This window comes from Giraffa tippelskirchi, chromosome 1 (genome assembly GCF_054371585.1).
Source record: "Giraffa tippelskirchi isolate mGirTip1 chromosome 1, T2T-mGirTip1v1.2.pri, whole genome shotgun sequence".
NCBI classification, from domain to species: Eukaryota; Metazoa; Chordata; class Mammalia; order Artiodactyla; family Giraffidae; genus Giraffa; species Giraffa tippelskirchi.
This window is the reverse complement of record NC_137275.1, coordinates 94,162,180-94,183,682: the sequence shown is the minus strand read 5'-3', so window position 1 is coordinate 94,183,682 and position 21,503 is coordinate 94,162,180. Positions and strand designations below refer to the sequence as shown.

General features: G+C 38.6%; 1 protein-coding gene across 1 annotated transcript in view; it reads right to left on the bottom strand.

Moving 5' to 3' along the window:
* The window catches only part of EGF (epidermal growth factor), a 95,644-nt gene that overhangs the window by 68,851 nt on the left and 5,290 nt on the right, over positions 1 to 21,503 (bottom strand). The window contains 4 exon segments of the mRNA XM_081516912.1: positions 3,700 to 3,902; positions 6,405 to 6,632; positions 7,044 to 7,225; positions 9,237 to 9,435. Of these exon segments, the coding sequence (XP_081373038.1) occupies positions 3,700 to 3,902; positions 6,405 to 6,632; positions 7,044 to 7,225; positions 9,237 to 9,435 (812 nt within the window).

Sequence of the window (21,503 nt, the reverse complement as noted above, 5' to 3'; positions counted from 1 at the left end):
GTTTTATAGTAGAAACCCTAGCAATGACATAATCAAAATGAATCAGAGTTGCACCTGGACAGCTTTAGCTACACTAGCTACTTTTATAAACAGGTACATTTTTAGGCAGAAGCAATTCTCCTCTCAGAAGTAATGACATTCAGCAATCTTTCTGTGCATGAAATGAATGCAAAGTATTTTAAATAGTGTTGATGACAGATGTCCTATATTTTCTAAAGAATATGCTCTTGAAATTCTCTTATGAATTTTAAACTGGAATCAACATTTTAAAGAATTACAGAAGAATGCAGAATTATTTGCACCTTTTACAAAAGAACATCTGTGAGCAGCAAAACTATAGTTGCAAATTCCCCAAATGTTGAACCCCAAATGTTAATGAAATAATGTCATTAACATTATATACAAAGTTTCCACACTGACTCTGAGATTCATATACAATCTGCCTTTCATATTTGTGCATTCCACATCTGCAGATTCAATCAACCATGGATTGAAAATATTCTTTAAAAAAATTCTATAAAGTTTCAAAGAGCAAAATTTGAATTTGCCTTGCACCTGCAATGGTTTGCATAGTATTTACATTGCATTTACAACTATTTACACAGTAATCCTGAGATAATTTAAAGTATAAGGATGTTAGGTAATATGCAAGTACTATTCTGTTTTACATAAGGGACTATTGCAGCCTTGGATTTGGTACTGGTGAGAATCCTGGAACAAATCCCCATGGGTACAGAGGGATGGCTGCAATTGTACAGGTGTCAGGGCAGCCACAAGAGCATTGTTGCCTCATAAGTTTAATCTTGACAACAAAAATGTGAGATCAAGCCAGTCTCTTTTCAGAGAGCCAGAGGAGAAGAAAGAGAGAGAGAGACTGTGTGTGTGTGTGTGTGTGTGTGTGTGTGAGAGAGAGAGAGAGAGTGAGAGCGAGAGCGAGATTGATTTTTCTGAGTTCCTGTAATAGAAAACATTTTCAAAAGAAAAAATAAGATTTGGGTCCCATTGATCTGTGCAAACTGAAGCTTTTAACCACCAGCATGCCATGGATAGACAAGAATATGCCAAATTACAGATTTTCCCAAAACAAGTAAGGCAAATCTAAGGTATGAAACTATAGAGAATAGTGAGAGTAAAGCTGAGGAGGCAGCATGGTGTTAGTCTGCCTGGGTTCAAATACCAGGTCTACCCCAGTGTGACCTTAAACAAGCATTTGTGACATTGCTGAACCTCAGCTTTTAACCTATAAAATGGTATAAAATAATCACATGATTTGTAGGGTGGTTAAGAGTAAATGAGATAACATAGCCCAGAGCAGATCATTCTGCACCCATCCTATAGTCATGACTATTACTATTATTTCTAAGAGCACTACAACCTGTGCCATTTTTCTATTTTATCTCCTATTCAACAGCCTATGTGATCCCCAAATCTATTATTCCTAGCCCAGATCTTTTCCCTGAAACCTAGACCAATTAACTAAGGCATTAAAAATAAAAAGTCTCTGAAGCACAAAAGAGACTAAAAGATTGAAAAAGACTCTCACTAGAGTTTCCCTAGTGGCTCAGACAGTAAAGAATCTTAGTGCAACGAGGGAGACCTGGGTTCGAACCCTCCAGGGAAGACCCCCTGGAGGAGGGCATGGCAAACCACTCCAGTATTCTTGCCTGGAGAATCCCATGGACAGAGGAGCCTGGTAGGCTATACAGTCCATGAGGTCGCAAAGAGTCAGACATGACTGAGTGACTAAAGCACAGCACAGAGCTGAGCTGCAAAGATCTGTGGCAGGGAAAATTGATTTAAAACACTGGGATTCGTTCATAATATACAAAAGGGAGCAGCCCCCTAAAAACTATCTGGCCAAGGGTGAGGGTAGGGCTTAAAACATGTAAGGAAGGCAGTATGTACTCAGATATTAAATATCTTTAGGACTTGTTCCTTGTGGTATTATTTAGGGGAGAAGGTGTCAAAGGGTGTTTTTTTAATTCTTTTTTTTTTTCCTACTACAGTTTATTAACTGTCCTCTAGGCACTGGAAATACAATGGAGAGTTGTATTCTCTATCCTCACGGGACTAAGGAAGCTGAGGAAGTCAGACAATTACGGCAAACCATGATAAATGCTCTGTGATGGGAAATCTGCTATTTTCTAAAAAGAGCTACTGAGGCTCCAGTGAGTTGGTCAGGGAAGAGGTTCCCGAAAGAAGAGATATTGGAGCTATTAATATTTCTTAGAGGATGAAGAGTAAGTCACTGCTGTGAATTAGAGAGTGTTCCCAGGGAGTTCCCTGGTAGCCTGAAAGAAAGTGAAAGAAATTATTCGTTGCTCAGTCATGTCCAACTCTTTGTGACCCCATGGACTATAGCCTGCCAGGCGCTCTCTCTCCATGGGATTTCCCAGGCAAGAACACTGGAATGGGTTGCCATTTCCTACTCCAGGAGTTCTTCCTGACCCAGGAATTGAACCTAGGTCTCCTGCATTGCAGGCAGAATCTTTACCGTCTGAACCACCAGGGAATGGTAATTAGGATTCATGGCTTTCACTGTCTCAGCCTGGGTTCAATCCCTAGTCAACGAACTGAGATTCTGCAAGCGGTGCAGCCAAAAAACAAAAGAGAGAGAGAGAAACCATGTTCCCAATCATGCTGAAAGACTGGAGGAGAGAGCAAGCGTGCCTCCTAGGGTAAGAGAAAATGAAAACTTTGAGGATGGCTGCAGCCCTGACTATAATGAATAGTAAAAGAGGAAACTGAGAAACAGGGTCCCTGTGAACCAGTTCAATAAAAAAGAATGGGTTTTATTATTGGCAATTGAGAGTGTTTTAACCCAGGAATAACAAGATTGAGTTCTCCTTTTTGAAGGGTGATGCTCCCTGCAGCATGGCAGAGGGGAGTCAGGGATACTAATGAAGTGGACCCCAGGGATGGAGAGCTGCCGAGAAGAGCACAAGACGGTAGGTGGTGGAATTGCTAGGAGTTGGAGAGTGATCTCACAGGGATGGATCTATGCCTGGGGATACGGAGGTAAAATGTCACTCACCAATGCCTATACCTGGGGGTCTTCAGCCAGACACTGGAGGGAGAAGAGCTGGGCAGAAGGGAAGGGAAAGGGAGTGAGTCGGTTATTCCTTCTGTGCCTGAAGCACTTGCAAGAAATCCAAGTAGAAATGCTCAGAAGCAGATAAACATGGGCCTTGAGAGGCAAAGGTGAGCTGAGCCTGAATATGTACATCCTCTGTGCCCCCTTGCTTGGCACGTCTGAGCAACTACAGGAAGCTTTGTGTTAGAGTCCAATGAGGGGAGGAGGAAAGAATGCTAAATCAAGTTGGTCAAATATTGATAGGCCTACTTAAATGTCAAATTACAATCTAACTGCAAAGGAAAGCTTCTGAAGGAATTTAAGTAGAGGAATTAACCCATCAGATTTACCATTTATAAGCAAGAGGAGAAAATGAAAAGATTAAGTGGCTGCTCCAACAGGCCAGACAAGACATGCTGGCTGTTTGGATTATGATGGTGGCAGTGGAAGAGAGAAGTGGACATTTGAGATGTATTAGAATGTAGAATGGAAAGGATTTGGCAGTAGGCTGAAAACTGGGGTGAGGTAGTGGCAGAAATCAGGGATGACTCCTAAATGTCTGTCTTGAGTCAGTGGGTAAGTGGGGACTATGTGCCTGACCCTGTTTGAGGTCAAAGATGACTCACCAGGTGCCCAAGCATCACCCTCTGCTTTGGGCTGTTCGAGTGGATGAACCACTTTAATTCCACTGGGTGGCACAAATGATGAGTTGAGGGTGATTTTAATCATATCTTTCCCTGTGTGCTTGTTAGCTATCCAAATTGTCTTCTTTTTCCATGTTGAATAGAAGATACGATCACCAAAGAGGGATGCTGCAAGCGGATTGCACCTAAAACAACAGGAGAAAAGCATAAAGAATGGCAGAATATTTCTTCCTGGACTTATTAAAGTTTCATTTCAATTTATGGTCTTAATTTTAATCACCTACATTTTTAATCTTTTCTCATTTAGGGTTAGAAACAAACATTAGGTTTAAATTTGTATTTATGTAGCCATAATCTGAATTAATAGGATATATTTTTAGCTTCAGATCCATTATCTCATTTTTTTTTTTTTTTTTGCTACTCAGCATGTAATTGTGGTGAAAATAAAATACAGAAGAAAATAGACAAAGGATAAGAGTGGATTGCTGGTTTCATCACTTTCACATGCCTAATTTCTGCTCTCGCTAAAGGGAGCTAGATTAGTTGCTGGCAAGATAGCAAATCAAGTGAAACATAGATGTTTTACAAAGCACAAGACATAAAAACTTTTTAAAAAACTAACCAGCTTGTGAAAATTATAAGCCAAAGGCTCTATTATTTTTATTTATTTTTTTACTTAATCTTCACAAAAATCTCAAGAAATAGGTGCTACTATTACTCCCACTGAAAAACTTCTGCTTCATTGACTATGGTAAAGCCTTTGACTGAATGAATCACGACAAACTGGAAAATTCTTAAAGAGATGGGAGTGCCAGACCACCTTACCTGTTTCCTGTGAAACTTGTATGTGGGTCAAGAAGCAACAGTTAGAACCAGACATAGAACAATTGATTGGTTCAATATTGGGAAAGGAGTACATCAAGGCTGTATATTGTCAGTCTGCCTATTTAACTTATATGCAGAGTACATCATGTGAAATGCCAGGCTGGATGAATCACAAGCTAGAATCAAGATTGCTCGGAGAAATATCAACAACCTCAGATACACAGATACTATTCTAAAGGCAGAAAGTGAAGAGGAACTAAAGAACCTCTTAATGAGGGTGAAGGATGAGAGTGAAAAAGTTGGCTTGAAACTCAGCATTCAAAGAACTAAGATCATGGCTTCTGGTATCATCACTTTGTGGCAAATAGAAGGGGAAAAAGTGGAGGCAGTGACAGACTTTATTTTATTGGGCTCCAAAATCACTGCAGATGGTGACTGCAGCCATGAAATTAAAAGTCGATTGCTCCTTGGAAGGAAAGCTATGACAAATTTAGGCAGCATATTAAAAAGCAAAGATATTACTTGGCCCACAAATGTCTGTATAGTCAAAGCCATGGTTTCCCCAGGAGTCATGTACGAATATAAGAGTTGGACCATAAAGAAGGCTGAGTGCTGAAGAATTGATGCTTTTCAAACTGTGGTGCTGGAGAAGACTCTTGAGAGTCCCTTGGACTGCAAGGAGATTAAACCAGTCAGTCCTAAAGGAAATCAACACTGAATATTCACTGGAAGGACTGATGCTGAAACTCCAGTATTTTGGCAACCTAATGTGAAGAGCTGACTCATTGGAAAAGACCCTGATGCTTTGAAAGAGTACAGACAAAAAGAGTAAGGGGCAGTAGAGGATGAGATGGTTAGATAGCATCACCAACTCAATGAACATGAATTTGAGCAAACTCTAGGAGACAGTGGGAACAGAGGAGCCTGGCATACTACAGTCCATGGGGTCACAAAGAGTTGGATGTGACTTAGCAACTGGGCAACAACAGATTATCCCCACTATATGGCTGTCAGCATAATTGATACCATATCAGGCCTGTATAGTTTCTCCTGTCTTTTCACTGACCCTACTCTACTCAGGACTGTACTGTGCAGCAAATAACTTCTGTTGTCAAGGGCTTTGCAATTAATTGTTGTTGTTTAAGTCATGTCCAATTCTTTGTAACCCCATGGGCTGTAGCCTGTCAGGCTCCTCTGTCAATGGGATTTCCCAGGCAAGAATATTGGAGTGGGTTGCCATTTCCTTCTCCAGTGCATCTTGTAATCAACAGATATGATTTAATAATCATTAGGATCGAGTAGCCTCTATGCTCTGTTAGTCACCAAAAACTGAAGAGGACCTTCACTGTTGTATTTCCAGCACCCACAAGACTAAGTTACTCATTCATGACTCTTGACTTAGGAATGCACTTCCTGTTTCCAAGTATGTACTCCTAGACCCTAGGTTAATCATCAACTTGTCTCAATGGCCCCTTCACAGTATGGAGTGCAGCTACAAATGCTTTCAGATCATTGTCCACTTGATCCCACCCTGTAAGTTACCCCAAAATATACTGATCCACTGATTGTATGGAGCAGCCTCCCTTCTTTTTCAATCTCAAGATACTTTTTCAATTCAGTGGGCACTTTCTGTTGCCTCCATCCTCCAACACACGCATTAAAGGAAGCAGGATGAGAGAAGTCATGTAACCTATCTAAGTCACTCACCTAATAAATAGTATATCTGGGACTCAAACTCAAGTCTTTTGGACCCCCAAATCTGTGCTAAACCACTACACCAGTTTAGCTGACAAAAGTAAAATTCATTTATCCACAAACTCCAAATGGCAAGTGTTTTATTTTACACGAAAAGCAAAACTTACCGCAGGAGATACTTGCTAAAAAGGACAGAACCTCCGTCATAATCACAGGAACAAATATGAGGATCACCTCCTTCTCTATAGCACTGAATCCAAAAGAGCCGTTTATCAAGCACATCCAATGATACAGCTGCTATTTTCTCTGATGTCTCTAACAGAAGCTTCACTTCCATACCACCAAGATCTGCTCTGTGCAGGCTGCCAGCCACCTCTGAAGACCAAAACACAAACCTCAGGGCAAACGTATCACAGAGACACTTCAGTGAATGTGAAGTCACTGAAATGGTTGACTCAGTATTTCAGTAGTCCCCAGATGTCTGCACAGGACGAGCTTGACTAATTGACTGAAAATTCAATTCAACAAATATTTATTGCCCTGTTACTGCAATTCCATGTGATTTCAAGTTAGAAGGAGAATTTTGCTTCTCTAGTGGGAAACCTTGGTAGTCAAGATGCTATTGGTAGAGGAAGCCTGCTTCGGTTCAAATCCAGGCAAATGCCCTATTGAAGATGGGCTTTGTGCACCATAAAAGGTGGTCTTTGTCTCAATCAGGAGGTCCCTCTGAGTCAAAATGTTATGATTCCTTGACTTTTCATCAGATTTTGAAATATATTTCAATGTCCAAAGCTAACAGAATTTACCTTGCTACTGGATCATCTGCTATATTTGCGGGATATTTTAAGGCACTTAAGAGAACCCGGGAATTGTTTCCTTTCATATCAGTTACTGTAATGACTCCTTCCTGTTGATCTGACCAAATAAGTTCTTCATTGATCCAATTTATTGCCATTCCTGAAACGTTTTTATCTATATCGCATACTTTCTGTAAAGCCAAAATTTTAAATTGTTATTAGTATTTCTTCATTCACAACAAAATTGTTTATTTTTATGTAACAAAGTTTATTGTTTTAAGTAATTGTCATTTTTGTACTTTCCCAAAATTATTTAAATGATAAACTATTTGTAGATACCATGCCATTGTTCAGATGCAGCAATATTCATTCTCTCATGTGAATATTTCTGGGCATAGAATTTATATCACAGTTTTGAAATGAAAATTTATTCTCTATTTATGTAAATTAGACAGTCAGTCATAATGTGTGAATAATTTTAACTACAGTAATGGCAGAATTTCAATTTTACCTTACAGTTAGTTTATTCAATTCCATTTGCCAGTGGAATTTCCCAGATTTTCACCTGAATCCAATTTCAAGCTTTGCTAAGTTCTAGCAAGACTGCCTTGGAGTTTGTGCATAGGGTCATGAAGTAGATTTCGCATTAGGGCCCCCCCTTTTCTTCTAGCACCTTCTCCACCAGGTCCTACTCTTTCTACAAGTCCTCACCCTTCCGGCTATGACCCCAGGATCCTCATAGCAGGGCTTTTCTTTATGCTTTCTCATGATAAAAACAACTTAACCAAGCCTCTTCTAATTTCAGGCTGTGCAAGTAAACCAGTCCTCTAACAGGGTGGAAGGTGAGAGACAGGAGGAAGCCCTGGTTTGCACCACAGCAAATTTCCATGATGTAATAGTCCCACAATCTCTGGTTTTCAGCTACCAACATGAAGTCACTGAACACAGAGTTGGGCAGAAATCAGTCTCCAGAATCTGTGCTATTCCTACATCTCATACAAAGTAATCTAGCCAATCCATTTAATCAATTGCTAATATATTAATTCACGCAGGTAAACAGTTTGCTTTTTAATGTTTGTCTTCTATAAACAATGTTTTAACCCAAAGGAGGGACTAATACTAGTGGATTTTAAGCTTCAGGCCAATCTGTTGCTAATGATTTGCCACAAATTCCCAACTGTCTAATGCTTTTTTCCAGTTCTCTGACAGTAAACCCTTCAGATTCTTAAACTCAAGATTTTGAAACTAGTCTACAGATGGCTGGAGAATAATGAGTAGCCATTTTTGTTAAAAGTGAGATTAGCAAGTATTAGAGATGTGATAAAACAAATTAGCACCTAATTGAAGGCTTTAGGAGGGTGAAAATCTTGCTTAAAAACAAAAATTAAACAAAAACACAAAAGCAAACAGTGGGTACTTTGTATTGGGGATAAATAGGAAAGATGAAGCCACCTGCTCTCTATAATTCACTTCCCAGGAGAAAACATTCCTATTGGGACTCATTTAAGGGTTTTACTAATTAAGAAGAAAGATTAAAGCTCTTTTGTATGTGCTTGAACCAAAATATTTTGCTATCTATCACCTGCTTTATTATTTTTTTCCAGCATGCAAACACCTTGAGAAGAAAAAAAATTTCTTTCTATATTTCAGGTGCAAAAATCCATGACATATTTTAAACAGACAAAACAGGGCTTCTCAGCCTCAACACAACTGATGTTTAGGGCCTGATAATTCTGTTTGGGGGACTGTCCTATATATTGTAGGATGGTTGGCAGTGCCTCTGGCCTCTAACACATTCTCTCTTCTCCCCATTCTAGATGTGACAACCAAAATGTTTCTAGACATTGTCAAAGGTTCCCTGGAGGCAAAATTGCCACCAGCTGAGAACCACTAGAATAGAAAATAATGATGTAAATAATCTGTCTTAACCATAAAATGGTGATCTGGCTTATTAAACTTACATCTTTCCAAAATTACATTGACATCCTCACTTTCTGCTTTGGGGACTTCTGAATATCAATGCCACATGCATGGGCTTGTTCAATAATGTGATAGTATAGATGCAGATTAAATACCTACATATGCTGGATGCATATCTGCATTGTAATAATTTTCATTTATCTGAATGTTACAAATTTTGCTTTATCATTTTTGACAGCCTGTTCAAAAATCCCTCAAATGACACAGGAAATGGTACTTTACCTCTTGCCTTGTCCCATTCAAATGAACTCTTTGCAAGAGTTGTCTTTCTAGATCAACCCAATAGATTCTTTCTTCATTGTAGTGAAAATCCATGATCACTGATACACCAACATCTGCCACCAATTGCTCATAATTCGTTCCTTCCAAGTCAATCCTAAAGATACTATTTCCATGGGAGAAAATTAAGACGGGCACAGGATTTGCATGGGAAGAAACCAAACAGTATACTTTCAATGCTTTTTTGTCTAATTTAGACAAAATACTTCCCCATGACAAATAACACAAGCAGAATTAATTTTTAAGTCCTATTTTATATTTTAAATAAATACCATTGTTTAGAGAATAAGGAATTCCTATAGATGTTCACAATTAATTTTGTAAATCATCTCCACAAATTGATTGTAAGAAATGAACGTTGCCAAATTATGAAAAGAAAAACAACTGTTTGAAGAGAAAGACACTTCCTAGCTTTATTATACATTCAAAAAGAAACCACCTACTGTATTCTATTATACAGAGGGTCTGAACAAGTATCAAATCTAATTATGTAAGTCAGAAATAAAATTACAGATACTACTGTTTGGGAAATGGATCTCTTCCTCCTCTAGTCTTACCTTATGAATAGAGCCTCCAGGTTACTGACAGAGAAGAATATGGTGAAATCTAGAGGTCTTGGATAGAAGCAGGAAAAACTGAAATGCCGTCCATGAAAGCTCTGAAATAGTTTGTTCCTGTTAACATTGCCACATAAAATTTAGGATTCCCAATTAAATTCAAATTGCATATACATTGCACGGGACATCCTTTACCTTTAATAATTGTTCCCTGCTTAAAAATGGCAACCCACTCCAGTACCCTTGCCTGGCAAATCCCATGGAGAAAATCCCATGGACAGAGGACCTCTATGGGATCGCAAAGAGTCAGACATGACTGAGTGACTTCACTTTCACTTTACCTGAAATTCAAAACTCAAGTAACTGAGTGGCCTATATTTTTATTTGCCAAATCTGAGTAGTGGACCTCACTGGACATCTTGATTTCTACAAGGCCTTGCCCTGTATACTAACCCCATACCTGAGATTCTCTTCTGTTCTAGTGATGAGCATCTACCCATTCTGACTCCTAAGTACTCAATACCTGCTTGGGAATCTGATACCTTTCTCTGGAAATTTCAGCAGAAATTCTAGCTGATTCCACACAGAGCTTGCCTGTGATGCTCCAAGACAGTGGACAATTTCAATCCCTGCAGCCAGGTTTAGAAAAGGTTGGTTTTCTTGATCTTTCCTGATTGAGGGTGGGGAGGCTTCTGCCACTCTGCCTTTAGATAACAATACCAGGTAACCACAAAGATGAGTGGAGGATTAGGAAATAATTCTAACATATTCTTACTGCCCTGCCAGGGTGACTCCATTCTGTTTTAATATTTTCACCAATAGGAACAAAGTCAAAGAAACTAGCAGACCTACCAAACTAATTAAAGCAGAATCTATCCTATGGTAGTTATTTTACTACTACTAATAATAATGAACTTTCACATCCTGATTTCATCTACCCTTAATATAACAACATGGGCTATATAGGCCATATACTATATTCAGTGAATCAAAGAGAAAAAAAGAAATCTGAAAAACACTGAAATCCATAAAACACAAATCATAGCATTAACTTCAATAGCTTTTCAAAAATATTTATAAAAATACTAAATATAACAAATATTATCTTAAGATTTTTCTCATTCATGGGTGAATTCTAGCATCCAGGGTTTTATCCCAGCTTTCAGAACTAGAAGACCCAGACATTATCTACTTCAGTGTTTCCCAAAATTATTCAAAAGAATCACACAGGATGTTGTGTGTGTGTCTTTGGCAGATCACTTCCCTGGAGATTCCAATTCAGTAAGGTTGGGCTGAGGACTAGGAATCTGTTTTTTGAATAGATAATCCAGGTGATTCATTTATCCTACTGAATTTGGAAATCATAGATCTAGTTCAGATGAGGAACTCGACAATGCTTCCCAAAGTCCCATCAAGAGTTGGTGGCAGAGTTAGATTTAGAACTCAGGTACTATCTTCCCAATCCAGCACTCTCTCCTGCCTCACTCTGGGTTGTCATGAGTCAAGACATCACAATATTCATTTTACTCAAGTAACTGATTTTAATTTGTCTCCCCTCCAAATGCCATTCCTATACTGTCAGCATCGTTTTGTGTAAACCAGAGCCTAGGCTGAGTATTGTAAAAATGAATTATAATATGATTTAAAAGAAAGTGAAAAGATTATTCCTGGTGAAATAGTATTAGTCTGTACTATGCTGGAAATGATAAATATGTTAGTGGTTTTTAAGACCTGTCAAGGACTCGTAACACCAGTGTGTGGTACAAACTGTAGATGTGTCAGCAGGGTGTGCATGTTTGAACAAGTAAATTTTCCCATGTCAAAGCCTACAGTGTTTATTTTGGGTGCAGTTCAGTGAGAAGAAAGGGCACAGAAAATCACTTCTAAGCAATACCCAAAGACAGCAAACAGGTCCCAGCAAATCAAATGGAAACTCTGACTTCTCAACCTGGGGATTAGTAGGGGATCTTCAGGAATTAGAAAGGAGTCCAGGATGTTTGGAGCACATTGAAGATCTGGGGCTTCCATAGCACAGAGGTTAATCACAAAAAGCGGGGTTTTGATTGAAAAGTTTGGGGGTGGGTGGGCGGCAATATTTCACAACCAGCACCTCTTCATCTGCTCTGAGTCTGGGAGAGTGGCCCCACCCAGGTAAATGAGAAGAGGAACCAACTGTCTACTTTGGGCCTTGGCGGCAAAAGCTCATGGGACCAAGTGAACACATCAAGGATACTGGCAAGCATATTAGCAAGACACCTAGTCTTCTGAGGCCCACACGGTCACCTGCCCTCAACACCACAGGTTTCCTGCTCTAAATCTGGAGACAGACTGAAGAAGGCACACAGGACAAAAGAGAAAATAGAGCTCTGCACCTTCAGGATTCAATGACACCCTGAGAAAAGAATGTAGATTTAAACTGATGGGCCTGGTATAAAAGAGCCTGATGCCTCCTCACTTGCTCCTACCTAAGCTCCCAATAGGAGTGATTTGTTTCTCCCCAGCAAGGAGCTGACTTGAGTATTATCTATGTTTTATGAAGTGCAAAAGTTTTATTTCACTCTAAAAGTCTATCCTCATCTTTTTTCAATTACAGGACTTAAAAGGATATACATTTACTTTTTGGGAAATCACAGCTTTCTTCTCAACTTATTCATTAGAGTCAAAACTCAGGACAGGTGAGAGAGAAACCAACCGGATGACTCAGAAGTAACACATTGAATAAAAACAGCTCATACAACTCAATAACAAAAAATACCCAGACAACCCAATCGGAAAATGGGCAGAAGACCTGAATAGACATTTCTCCAAAGAAGAAATACAGATAGCCAACAGGCATAAGAAAAGATGCTCATCATTGCTAATTATTAGAGAAAAGCAAAGTCAGTAGAAAAGAAAAAGATATCACTTCATACCAGTCAGAATGGCCATCATTAAAAAGTCTACAAATAACAAATACTGGAGAGAGTATAGAAAAAAAGGAACCCTCCTACACTGTTAGTGGGAATGTAAATTGGTGCTGCCACTATGGCAAAAGAGTATGGAGGACCCTCAGAAAACTAAAAATAAAATTATCATATGATCCTGCAATCCCACTCCTGGGCATATATGCAGAGAAAGCCATAATTCAAAAAGATTCATGTCCCCATATATTCATAGCAGCACTATTCACAATAGCCAAGACATGGAATGTCCATTAACAGATGAATGAATAAAGAAGATGTGATACACATATACAATGGAATATACTCAGCCATAAAAAGAATGAACTAATGCCGCTTGCAGCAACATGGTTGGGCCTAGAGATTATCATATTAAGCAAAGTAAGTAGGAAAGAAAAAGAAATACCATATGGTATCACTTATATATGAAATCCAAAATACAATACAAATGAACATAACTACGAAACAGAAACAGACTCACAGACCCAGAGAACAGACTTGTAGTTGCCAAGACGGGGAATGGGGGGATGCGGGGGGGGAAGGATTGGGAGTTTAGGATTAGCTGATGCAAACTATTATATATAGGATGGATAAACAACAAGGTCTTACTGTATAGCATGGGGAATTATATTCAATATCCTGTGATAAACCATAATGGAAGAGAGTATAAATATATATGTATAACTGAATCACTGTTGTACAGCAGAAATTAACACAACACTGAAAATCAGCTATACTTCAATAAGATTTTTTAGAAAATAATAACACATCTAGAAAGGTGAGAAGAGAGATGTGAACTTAAATTGTTACCAAACCAAACTTGGATCTGCTCGCCTGTGTGCAGTAAGGCCCATCTGCTGATACCAGGTTGTAGTGAAAGACAGCACAGTGTTTATTGTAGGAAGCCATACAAAGCCTGGAACAGCTAGTGCTCAAAAACCCTGTACTCCCCATGGCTTTCTGCAAAGTATTTATAATGGAAGGTGAGGCAGGGCGGGGAGGGCATCCCAGACTGGGAGATCAGCTCACAGGGCAGTGCCCCAGGGGTTATCAATATCAATCCTTAGGCACCAATAGGTGTGTGTAGGGAGGGCTACGTGTTCATGGTCATCAAATAGTTAAATACTTCCATTTGGTGGGGGGGTTACTACTTAAAACAACTCAGGAAAAGTACATCAAATCTGTTATGTATGTACTTCAGAGAGGAGCTGAAGCACAGGGTAAGAGGGAGGGGTCTGTTGCAGGAGGGTCCCATTGGGTCCTGCTCAGTTACAAAATCTTAATTCTATAAGAAAAGCTCTGAAAAATGTGAAGATTGCCACTCTAGACCCTGAATGGTGGTAAAATGGTGGTAAAAATCACCTGAAGTGAAAAATAGCCCCTTTCTGACCCTCAACTACTTTCTCATTATCAGCTAAAGAGGATCCATTGCCAGGTCCTCAAGATAGTAACTGAGGCTAGCAAGTTCTACAAAATTAAACTTGTTCAACAGAGTTGCTCAGTCTTTCCTGTGCTATCATACACTTTGATTCTCCAAGAGGGTGGGTGGTGACTATCACCATAATAGTAACAGCCGACCTCTTGAGTGTTGCCTCGAGGGTAGCACATTAAATGCATTATTTGGTTTCATTGGGTAATGTTAGGAAGTAGGTGCTCTTGGCATCTTCATTTTACAGAAGAAACTGAAGTTTAGAGCCATTAACTTGCCACAAGTCACATGTCCAATAAGTAACAACTGGAGATTTAAAGGCATGTCTTTCTGGTCACAGAGTTTAACTTTCAAATATCACACTTATCCTGAACTGAATTCATCAGGAATTCATTGTTTAGCATCTTGTAGTTCATATCTGTGCAGACACCCACTTTGGGTCACATGTTCTAGGCATCTCACCAAAAGGCTGGGTTCTCTGCATCCACCCATGTTCTAGGAACTAATTAGAAAGTGGGTCCTTTCAATGGATTCTATAATTATATCACCTGGATATTTTTATACTTAATTCTATAATATATTGCAACCCACATATAATATAATCGCTGCTTTCATGGCCCCTTTCTCCATCTTCAAAGCCATCGGCGTATGATCTTCAAATGTCTCTCTGCTTCGATCATCTTCCTCCTCCTCTGACATTCTGGCCTCCCTCTCATAAGGATGCTGGTGAGTACATTTGGGATCCACCTAAAAGTCCAGAATAATTGCCCTATCTCAAAATCACATTTGTGAACTCCCAGTTGCTGTGTAAGGTCACAGTCACAAGTTCCAGGAATTAAGACATAGATATATTTGGGGTCCCTATTCATCCTGAAACAACTAACAATGGTGAATATCTTTTCATGGACTTATTTACCATCCTTATATACTTTTGGTGAATATATCTGTTTAAATCTTTTGCTCATTTTTAATTAGATTATTTATTACTATTGCATTTGAAAGGTTTTTTTTTAATAATTCAAAGGACTTTAATACAAGTCCTTTGTCAAATGTGTGTGTGTGCTCAGTCACTCAGTCATGTCCAACCCACCAGGTTCCTCTGTCCATGGAATTTTCCATGCAAGAATACTGGAGTTGGTTGCCACTTACTACTCCAGAGGATCTTCCTGACTAAGGAATCAAACCTGAGTCTCTTGTGTCTCCTGCACTGGCAGGCAGATTCTTTACCACTAAGCCACTTGGGAACCCCGCTCTGTCAGACACATGCTTTGCAAATGCTTTCTTCCAGCACATGACATGACATGCATTTTCATCCTCTTGACATTGCCTTTTGTAGAGCAGAAGTTTTAATTTTGATGAGACACAATTTGACAAAATTTTTCCTTTGTATACTATGCTTTTGGTGTATCATTTCTAAGAACTCTTAACTCCAGGACATAAAGATTTGTTTTCTTCTAAGCTTTTACATCTTAAGTTTAGAGCTATGATCCATTTTGAGTTAACCTTTGTATAAGGTGCGCAGTTTAGGTTGAGGTTAATTATTTTGCTTGTGGATGTCTAATAGATTCAAAATCATGCTGAAAAGACTATCCTTTTTCTGTTGAATTGCTTTGGCATCTTTGTCAAAGATCAAATGACTATTTTTATGTAAGTCTATCTCTGGACTTTCTAGTCTGTTCCATTAATTTATGTGTCTATCACTCTGCTAATAGCGCAGCTCAGTATAACTTTTTAAAAAACTAATGATAATGCAGTTTGGGGGACTTCCCTGCTGGTCCACTGGTTAAGACTCTGCTTGCAATGCAGGGGGTCCAGGTTCAGTCTCTGGTCAGAGAAGTAGATCCCACATGCTGCAACTAAAGATCCTATATGCTCCAGCAAAGACTGAAGATCCCATGTGCCGCAACTAAGACCTGGCAAGGCCAAATAAATAAATAAATATTTTAAAAAATAATGCCCTTTTGAAGAACAGTAAACACTGTTAGAAGGTTCCTATGCTATAGGTAATTGTTCATCTTAAGTAAGCAGCTCATCAGCATAAACTATGCTCAATTTTATTTAAAGATTAATGCTACCAGACTAAAATGCATTCCCTTAACATTAAAGCATCGGAAGTTTTTTCAGATGTTACACACAAACACACACAGCATGACTCAGAAGTCACTATCTTGACCTGTTTTCTGAGTTTTGCCCTTATATTTTCTATTTTCTGCTGGACATTTCCAATTGGGGATGTTGCACAGCCCCAAAAGTCCTTATGCATGTTATAAATTGAGAGTATGCATCACTTTCTGATTCATTTGTACCTACTGAAAAAATTAAATATGATATGTACTTAGTCACTCAGTTGTGTCTGACTCTTTGTGACCCCATGAACTGTAGCCTGCCAGGCTCCTCTGTCCATTGGGGTTCTCCAGGCAAGAATACTGGAGTGAGTTGCCATGCCCTCCTCCAGGGTAAATATGATATAGGAATTCAAAATTTTGGTTTAAAGTTCATTGTGTTTTGCTATTTAGTCTTTGATAACTGTAATAGACAAAAAAGGTATTTCACAATTATATCTATATCAAATACAAGAAAATGCTTCACTGGCTGTATTTACAAAATCATAAAATAGGCCTTTTTAATTATATCTATCAGCTATTCACAAATTTTATTGAATTAGACTAGCAAATTTCTGCCTTCCTGTAATTCTAATCAGTAAATATAAACTAACCAGGTGTTGCATTTTATATTTTAAGCAAGTGGAATTGAGGGACAAAAATTCTTTATTTAGAAGTTTTTTAAAACAGTTTGGAAAATTCTGCATACAGGAATAATTTTAAGAATGCAGACATGAGTGTCTTTAATAAATGACATATTGACATTGATTCAACAACCAAATCACATGACAAAAATACCCATTTCCAACATCAGTTTTCAAACCACTTTCTACATCATAAATTTCCTACCATCAGCAAACCACTTTCTCACCAATTAGAATGTCACCTTTAACTTGGAGGGATAAATTTCTATTGTTTTAGTTATTTTTTGAGTAGCACACCTGTGACATCAACATCACAGAAAAGGTAAAAAAAAAAAAATTTAAATACTTGTCTCTTTTTAAAAAGAAAAATATGTAATATTTGATTGTTGTCATAAGTGCTTTACTTCCAGATAGTCTGCAGAAAGCATGTAGGGCAAATATTAACATTTTCATGGTTACTCCCTATTCAATACAAAGTATATAAAGAATCTAGTTTAGTCTTGCTTTTATAGGAGTAATGACATCAGTGACATCCCACTGCACTTTGTGCATTTCCAGTTTCAGTGTTTTTGCTGCCCTGTTTCCCTAAAACTGTGGAAACTGTACTGTAGGGCCCACTGTTATCTCACCCAAGAATTTTTGTTGATGCTCCAGTAAATGCAGTGGCTCTACTGCCTCTGGGTATAGGTGAACTATTTTTTCCAAAATATATCTGTTAATATAAAGAAGTCAAGAAGTCATTGACTGCTGAAAAAATTTCTTCTCTGATGCTTGTTTCTTTTACTGGCTTATGAAAAGGTATCTCAGTTCTTTGTACATTTCATTGCTGAAATAGAGAGGTGATACAAATGTGGCTAAGATCACTGACACTGGAGACAGAATACCCAGGCCGACTCTTTACTGGCTCTGCTATTAGTTATAATAGCCGTATGACTTGCAGTTCATTACTTAACCTCTCTGTGCATAGGTTCCTTCATCTTGGAAATGGAAGCACTTCACACAATGCAAAGCGATAAGCGAGTGGGACATGGGAACCACCACCTCCTGTCTGAAACAGCTCCAGTTTTTCCAGGGACGAAAATCAATCCATTTGTGTGAAGCACCAACCAAAATTCACTCTGTCTAAAATATATCCTCTGTTTGAAAATGGCACTTTATTCTGTCTCTTTAGTAGCAAAAAACCTGGTCATTTCACATGTGTCAACATAATCTGCATTAAAGAGGAATATCCATGCAGAAGGTGCTTCTGTTTAGCTTTCTGTTGCAGAAGATAACACCTTGATGTTAAAAAACAATCTCCTATTATCCTTTCATGAACCTTGTTGGGTGCTTTGTAAATGCACTGAGGCTCACAATGGAAAGTTTTCTTCATATACCTTATTTTTTTCCCCCTCTTACATGAAATTTTTGCCATGATTCATTAGAATAGCCAAGAAATATAAAAGTTTCAGAATTTTTTTCAAATGTGTTTTCCAAAACTAATGACTTTTAATCCACTTAGTGTTTTTAAAATTCTCAACAACATTGGTTGACTCTTAAAAGATATACATTTCCACACACTGGGTAAATTACCATTAATGATAGTAACCTTTGTAATTTCCTTGCAAACCAAGAAAAAATTAAGTTCCTATAGTAAACAGAATAATTGTAAGCTTCAAAGGGAAGGAAAGAAACACCAAAACATCCCTAGTAGGTTCTATCTCTGGACATATTTTGAAACCTCATTAGGGAAGGACCCAAAATGCAGAGGATTGGTGTCAGCAGCCATATATTATGACAGTGTTGAGTTTCAAGAATCTTCCATCTTTGACCTGTTTATTCAAGGATAGCTTATATAAGAAGAAAGATTCTTCTTCAAGCTTCTGAAATTTTAACCAGAAAAGCATTGAAATGAATGAAATAAAATACTATTTCTCAACTGACAAACCAGGTGCTAAAGAATAAGACAGCTGCTCTGATGTTGTTAGGGCTGTCTGTATCCTAGCTACCAAGCAGCCACAAAAAGAACCACCTCATGAATGAGATCTACTTACTACACACAAAGCTGGTCTGCAGCACTCTGATAGGCAACTCTGAAGTGAGGAAACAGGTAATGTGTTTCTCTGAAAGCCTTCATCTATTCTACATTGGATGGGGCTTTGCAAATAAATCAGTGCACACCATGAATCACTGTCACACTCACACAAACTCCAGGGTACTAATATCCTGGAAAATCCAGACACTGAGTGACATTAGCATGGCTAGCCTTGGGAGAATTCCAAAATCAAAGTCATAAGTGAAGACAGGTGCATACACCAATTCAAACTCCAGACTTAGGTCAAGAGATGATGAGGACAGACATTCCTGCCTTGTATTTAGCTAAAAAGACTGAAATTTCTACACATTAACTAATTTCCAGCATCAAAGGAAAGTTTTGAATGATGATGTTAAGGAAAAAGATCTCCTAAAGAAAAACATATTTGTATGTTTTAGTCTACAACTGCCCGCAGAGGTTACTAACACTGGCCATATAAAATAAAATAAAATATTTTCTGATACAGCAAGACCTTTCAAGAAATATAAAGGTCCCTTCTATTTAAAGTAATTTTTTCTTTTTCTACACCTGACAAAAACATCACTTATCCTTCCAGGCCCAGATCTCAGTCATCTCCTTGTCGTGGATCCCAACAACTGGGACAGCTGGGGACATGCCTGGAGTGATGGTTTACAAAGCCAATATTTATTAACATTACTGTTAAAAAAGAATCTCTACAAAATAAACCTTCACTCCTGGTTCACCTAATATCCAGGTAACAATGCCTTCATGGTGAGTAGTATTAGCATTCTGGATGCAAATACTGACCTGTAGGCAAGAAGTAAATAGACAATGGGGACAATTATGCTCTGATGGTCAAGGTTTTGTTGTTGCTGTTATTTTTGTTCCTGGTTCTTTCTTAAAGTTAATTTTAACATTAGAAACTATAACATAATGTAGCTCACATTTTGTTCCCTAGCTCTAGGATTGCTCAAATTTGGAGTTATTACTAAAACTTAACACTAAGCTGTTCTCTGGAATTTGAGAGTGTCTTGCAAAATACTGAGGAATTCCTTGAAGAAAAGTACATTGTTTAAAACTAGCCTGGACATTCTGAAAAAGTTCTCTATCTATTCAGGCTAGTTATTGAGTCTTTTTTTGTTCAGAACAAACAAAACTGCTTCATTAAAATAACTGCTGAAATAGATTAGGCATTTTACATATATTGGAAAGTTACTAGTGTCTTCTCCAATTTTTCTCCACTATAATCAAAGTGACTGAAATATTAAGAATGCTGAACTGATTTTAGAAGACTTATTTTCCAGTTAAGGAATTTTTGTTTCCTTTCATCTGAGGCATAATGTTTGATTTTTTAACTGTCTGGATTAAGAGACAATATGTAAAGTTAATCTAAATAACTCAGTACAATAGAACCTACAAGTCAATGATAAAAATAAGAGAGGAGACATAGTAATTGCTTTGTAATCCAAACTGTTTGATTCTCCTAATAGTAGACCACTGACTAGGAACTACTCTGCCTCTCAGCTTCACCCATCGGCACTCTCCTCTGTTCTCCTCCCACTCCGGCCACACCCCTGTGAGGCCACAGTGCCTGTGCAGGACAGTCCCTCCTACCTGCACTCATTCTACCATTTCATCTGAAATGTGCGGCTAGCCTTTTTCTTGTTTTCCTCTGTATAAGTGAGATCAATCTTTTAATAAAATCTTCTTTAAAAACTAGTGACTGATAGAAAGGGGCTTCCCTGAGGGCTCAGGGGTAAAGAATCTGCCTGCAATGCAGGAGACTCAGCTTCAACCCCTGGGTCAGGAACATCCCCTAGAGGAGGAAGTGACAACCCACTCTAGTATTCTTCCCTGGAAAGTCCCACGGATAGAGGGGTCTGGGGGGCTACAGTCCATAGAGTCACAAAGAGTCAGACACGACTGATCACGCATGCACTACACTGGTTTAACAGAAAATAAGAACAACCCACCTTAAAATGGCTGGCTAAGACCAGACTTCTGAAGGTCTCCTCCATGGCAATGCCTGCCTCATTTCTGACCTGTGTCCACCAGGCCAGAGAAAGGGCTCCCCCAGCCCTGGAACTCCGCAGCCCCTTCCTAGCCCCAGAGTTCAGGAAAGGTCTCCTCTTCAGGTGGTGTTCCCAACACCTGGGCCCTGCCTCCAAGATCTCTTCTGTCTCAAACTCAACCTTCTCCCATCGTGGAAAGAAAATTGTAAAGACTGGTTTAATCTGTGGCCAGAACTTCTGAAAAACACGTTTTGTTTTTACTACAACACGTCAGTGTACTATTTAGTAATTTAAGGTTTTAAAATGATTATTTATAAAGAGAGGCCCTAGAATATGATTTTTTTTAAAAAAATAGAATTGGGAGAAGAAGATATCTACAATGTTCTACATAAGGATGTAAGTCATCTGAAATAGATGAAGGAGGCCAAGATAAGAGAAACAGACGTAGATCAAGGTCACTGAGAGTGAAAGAGGGGTGGCTAACATGGCAGG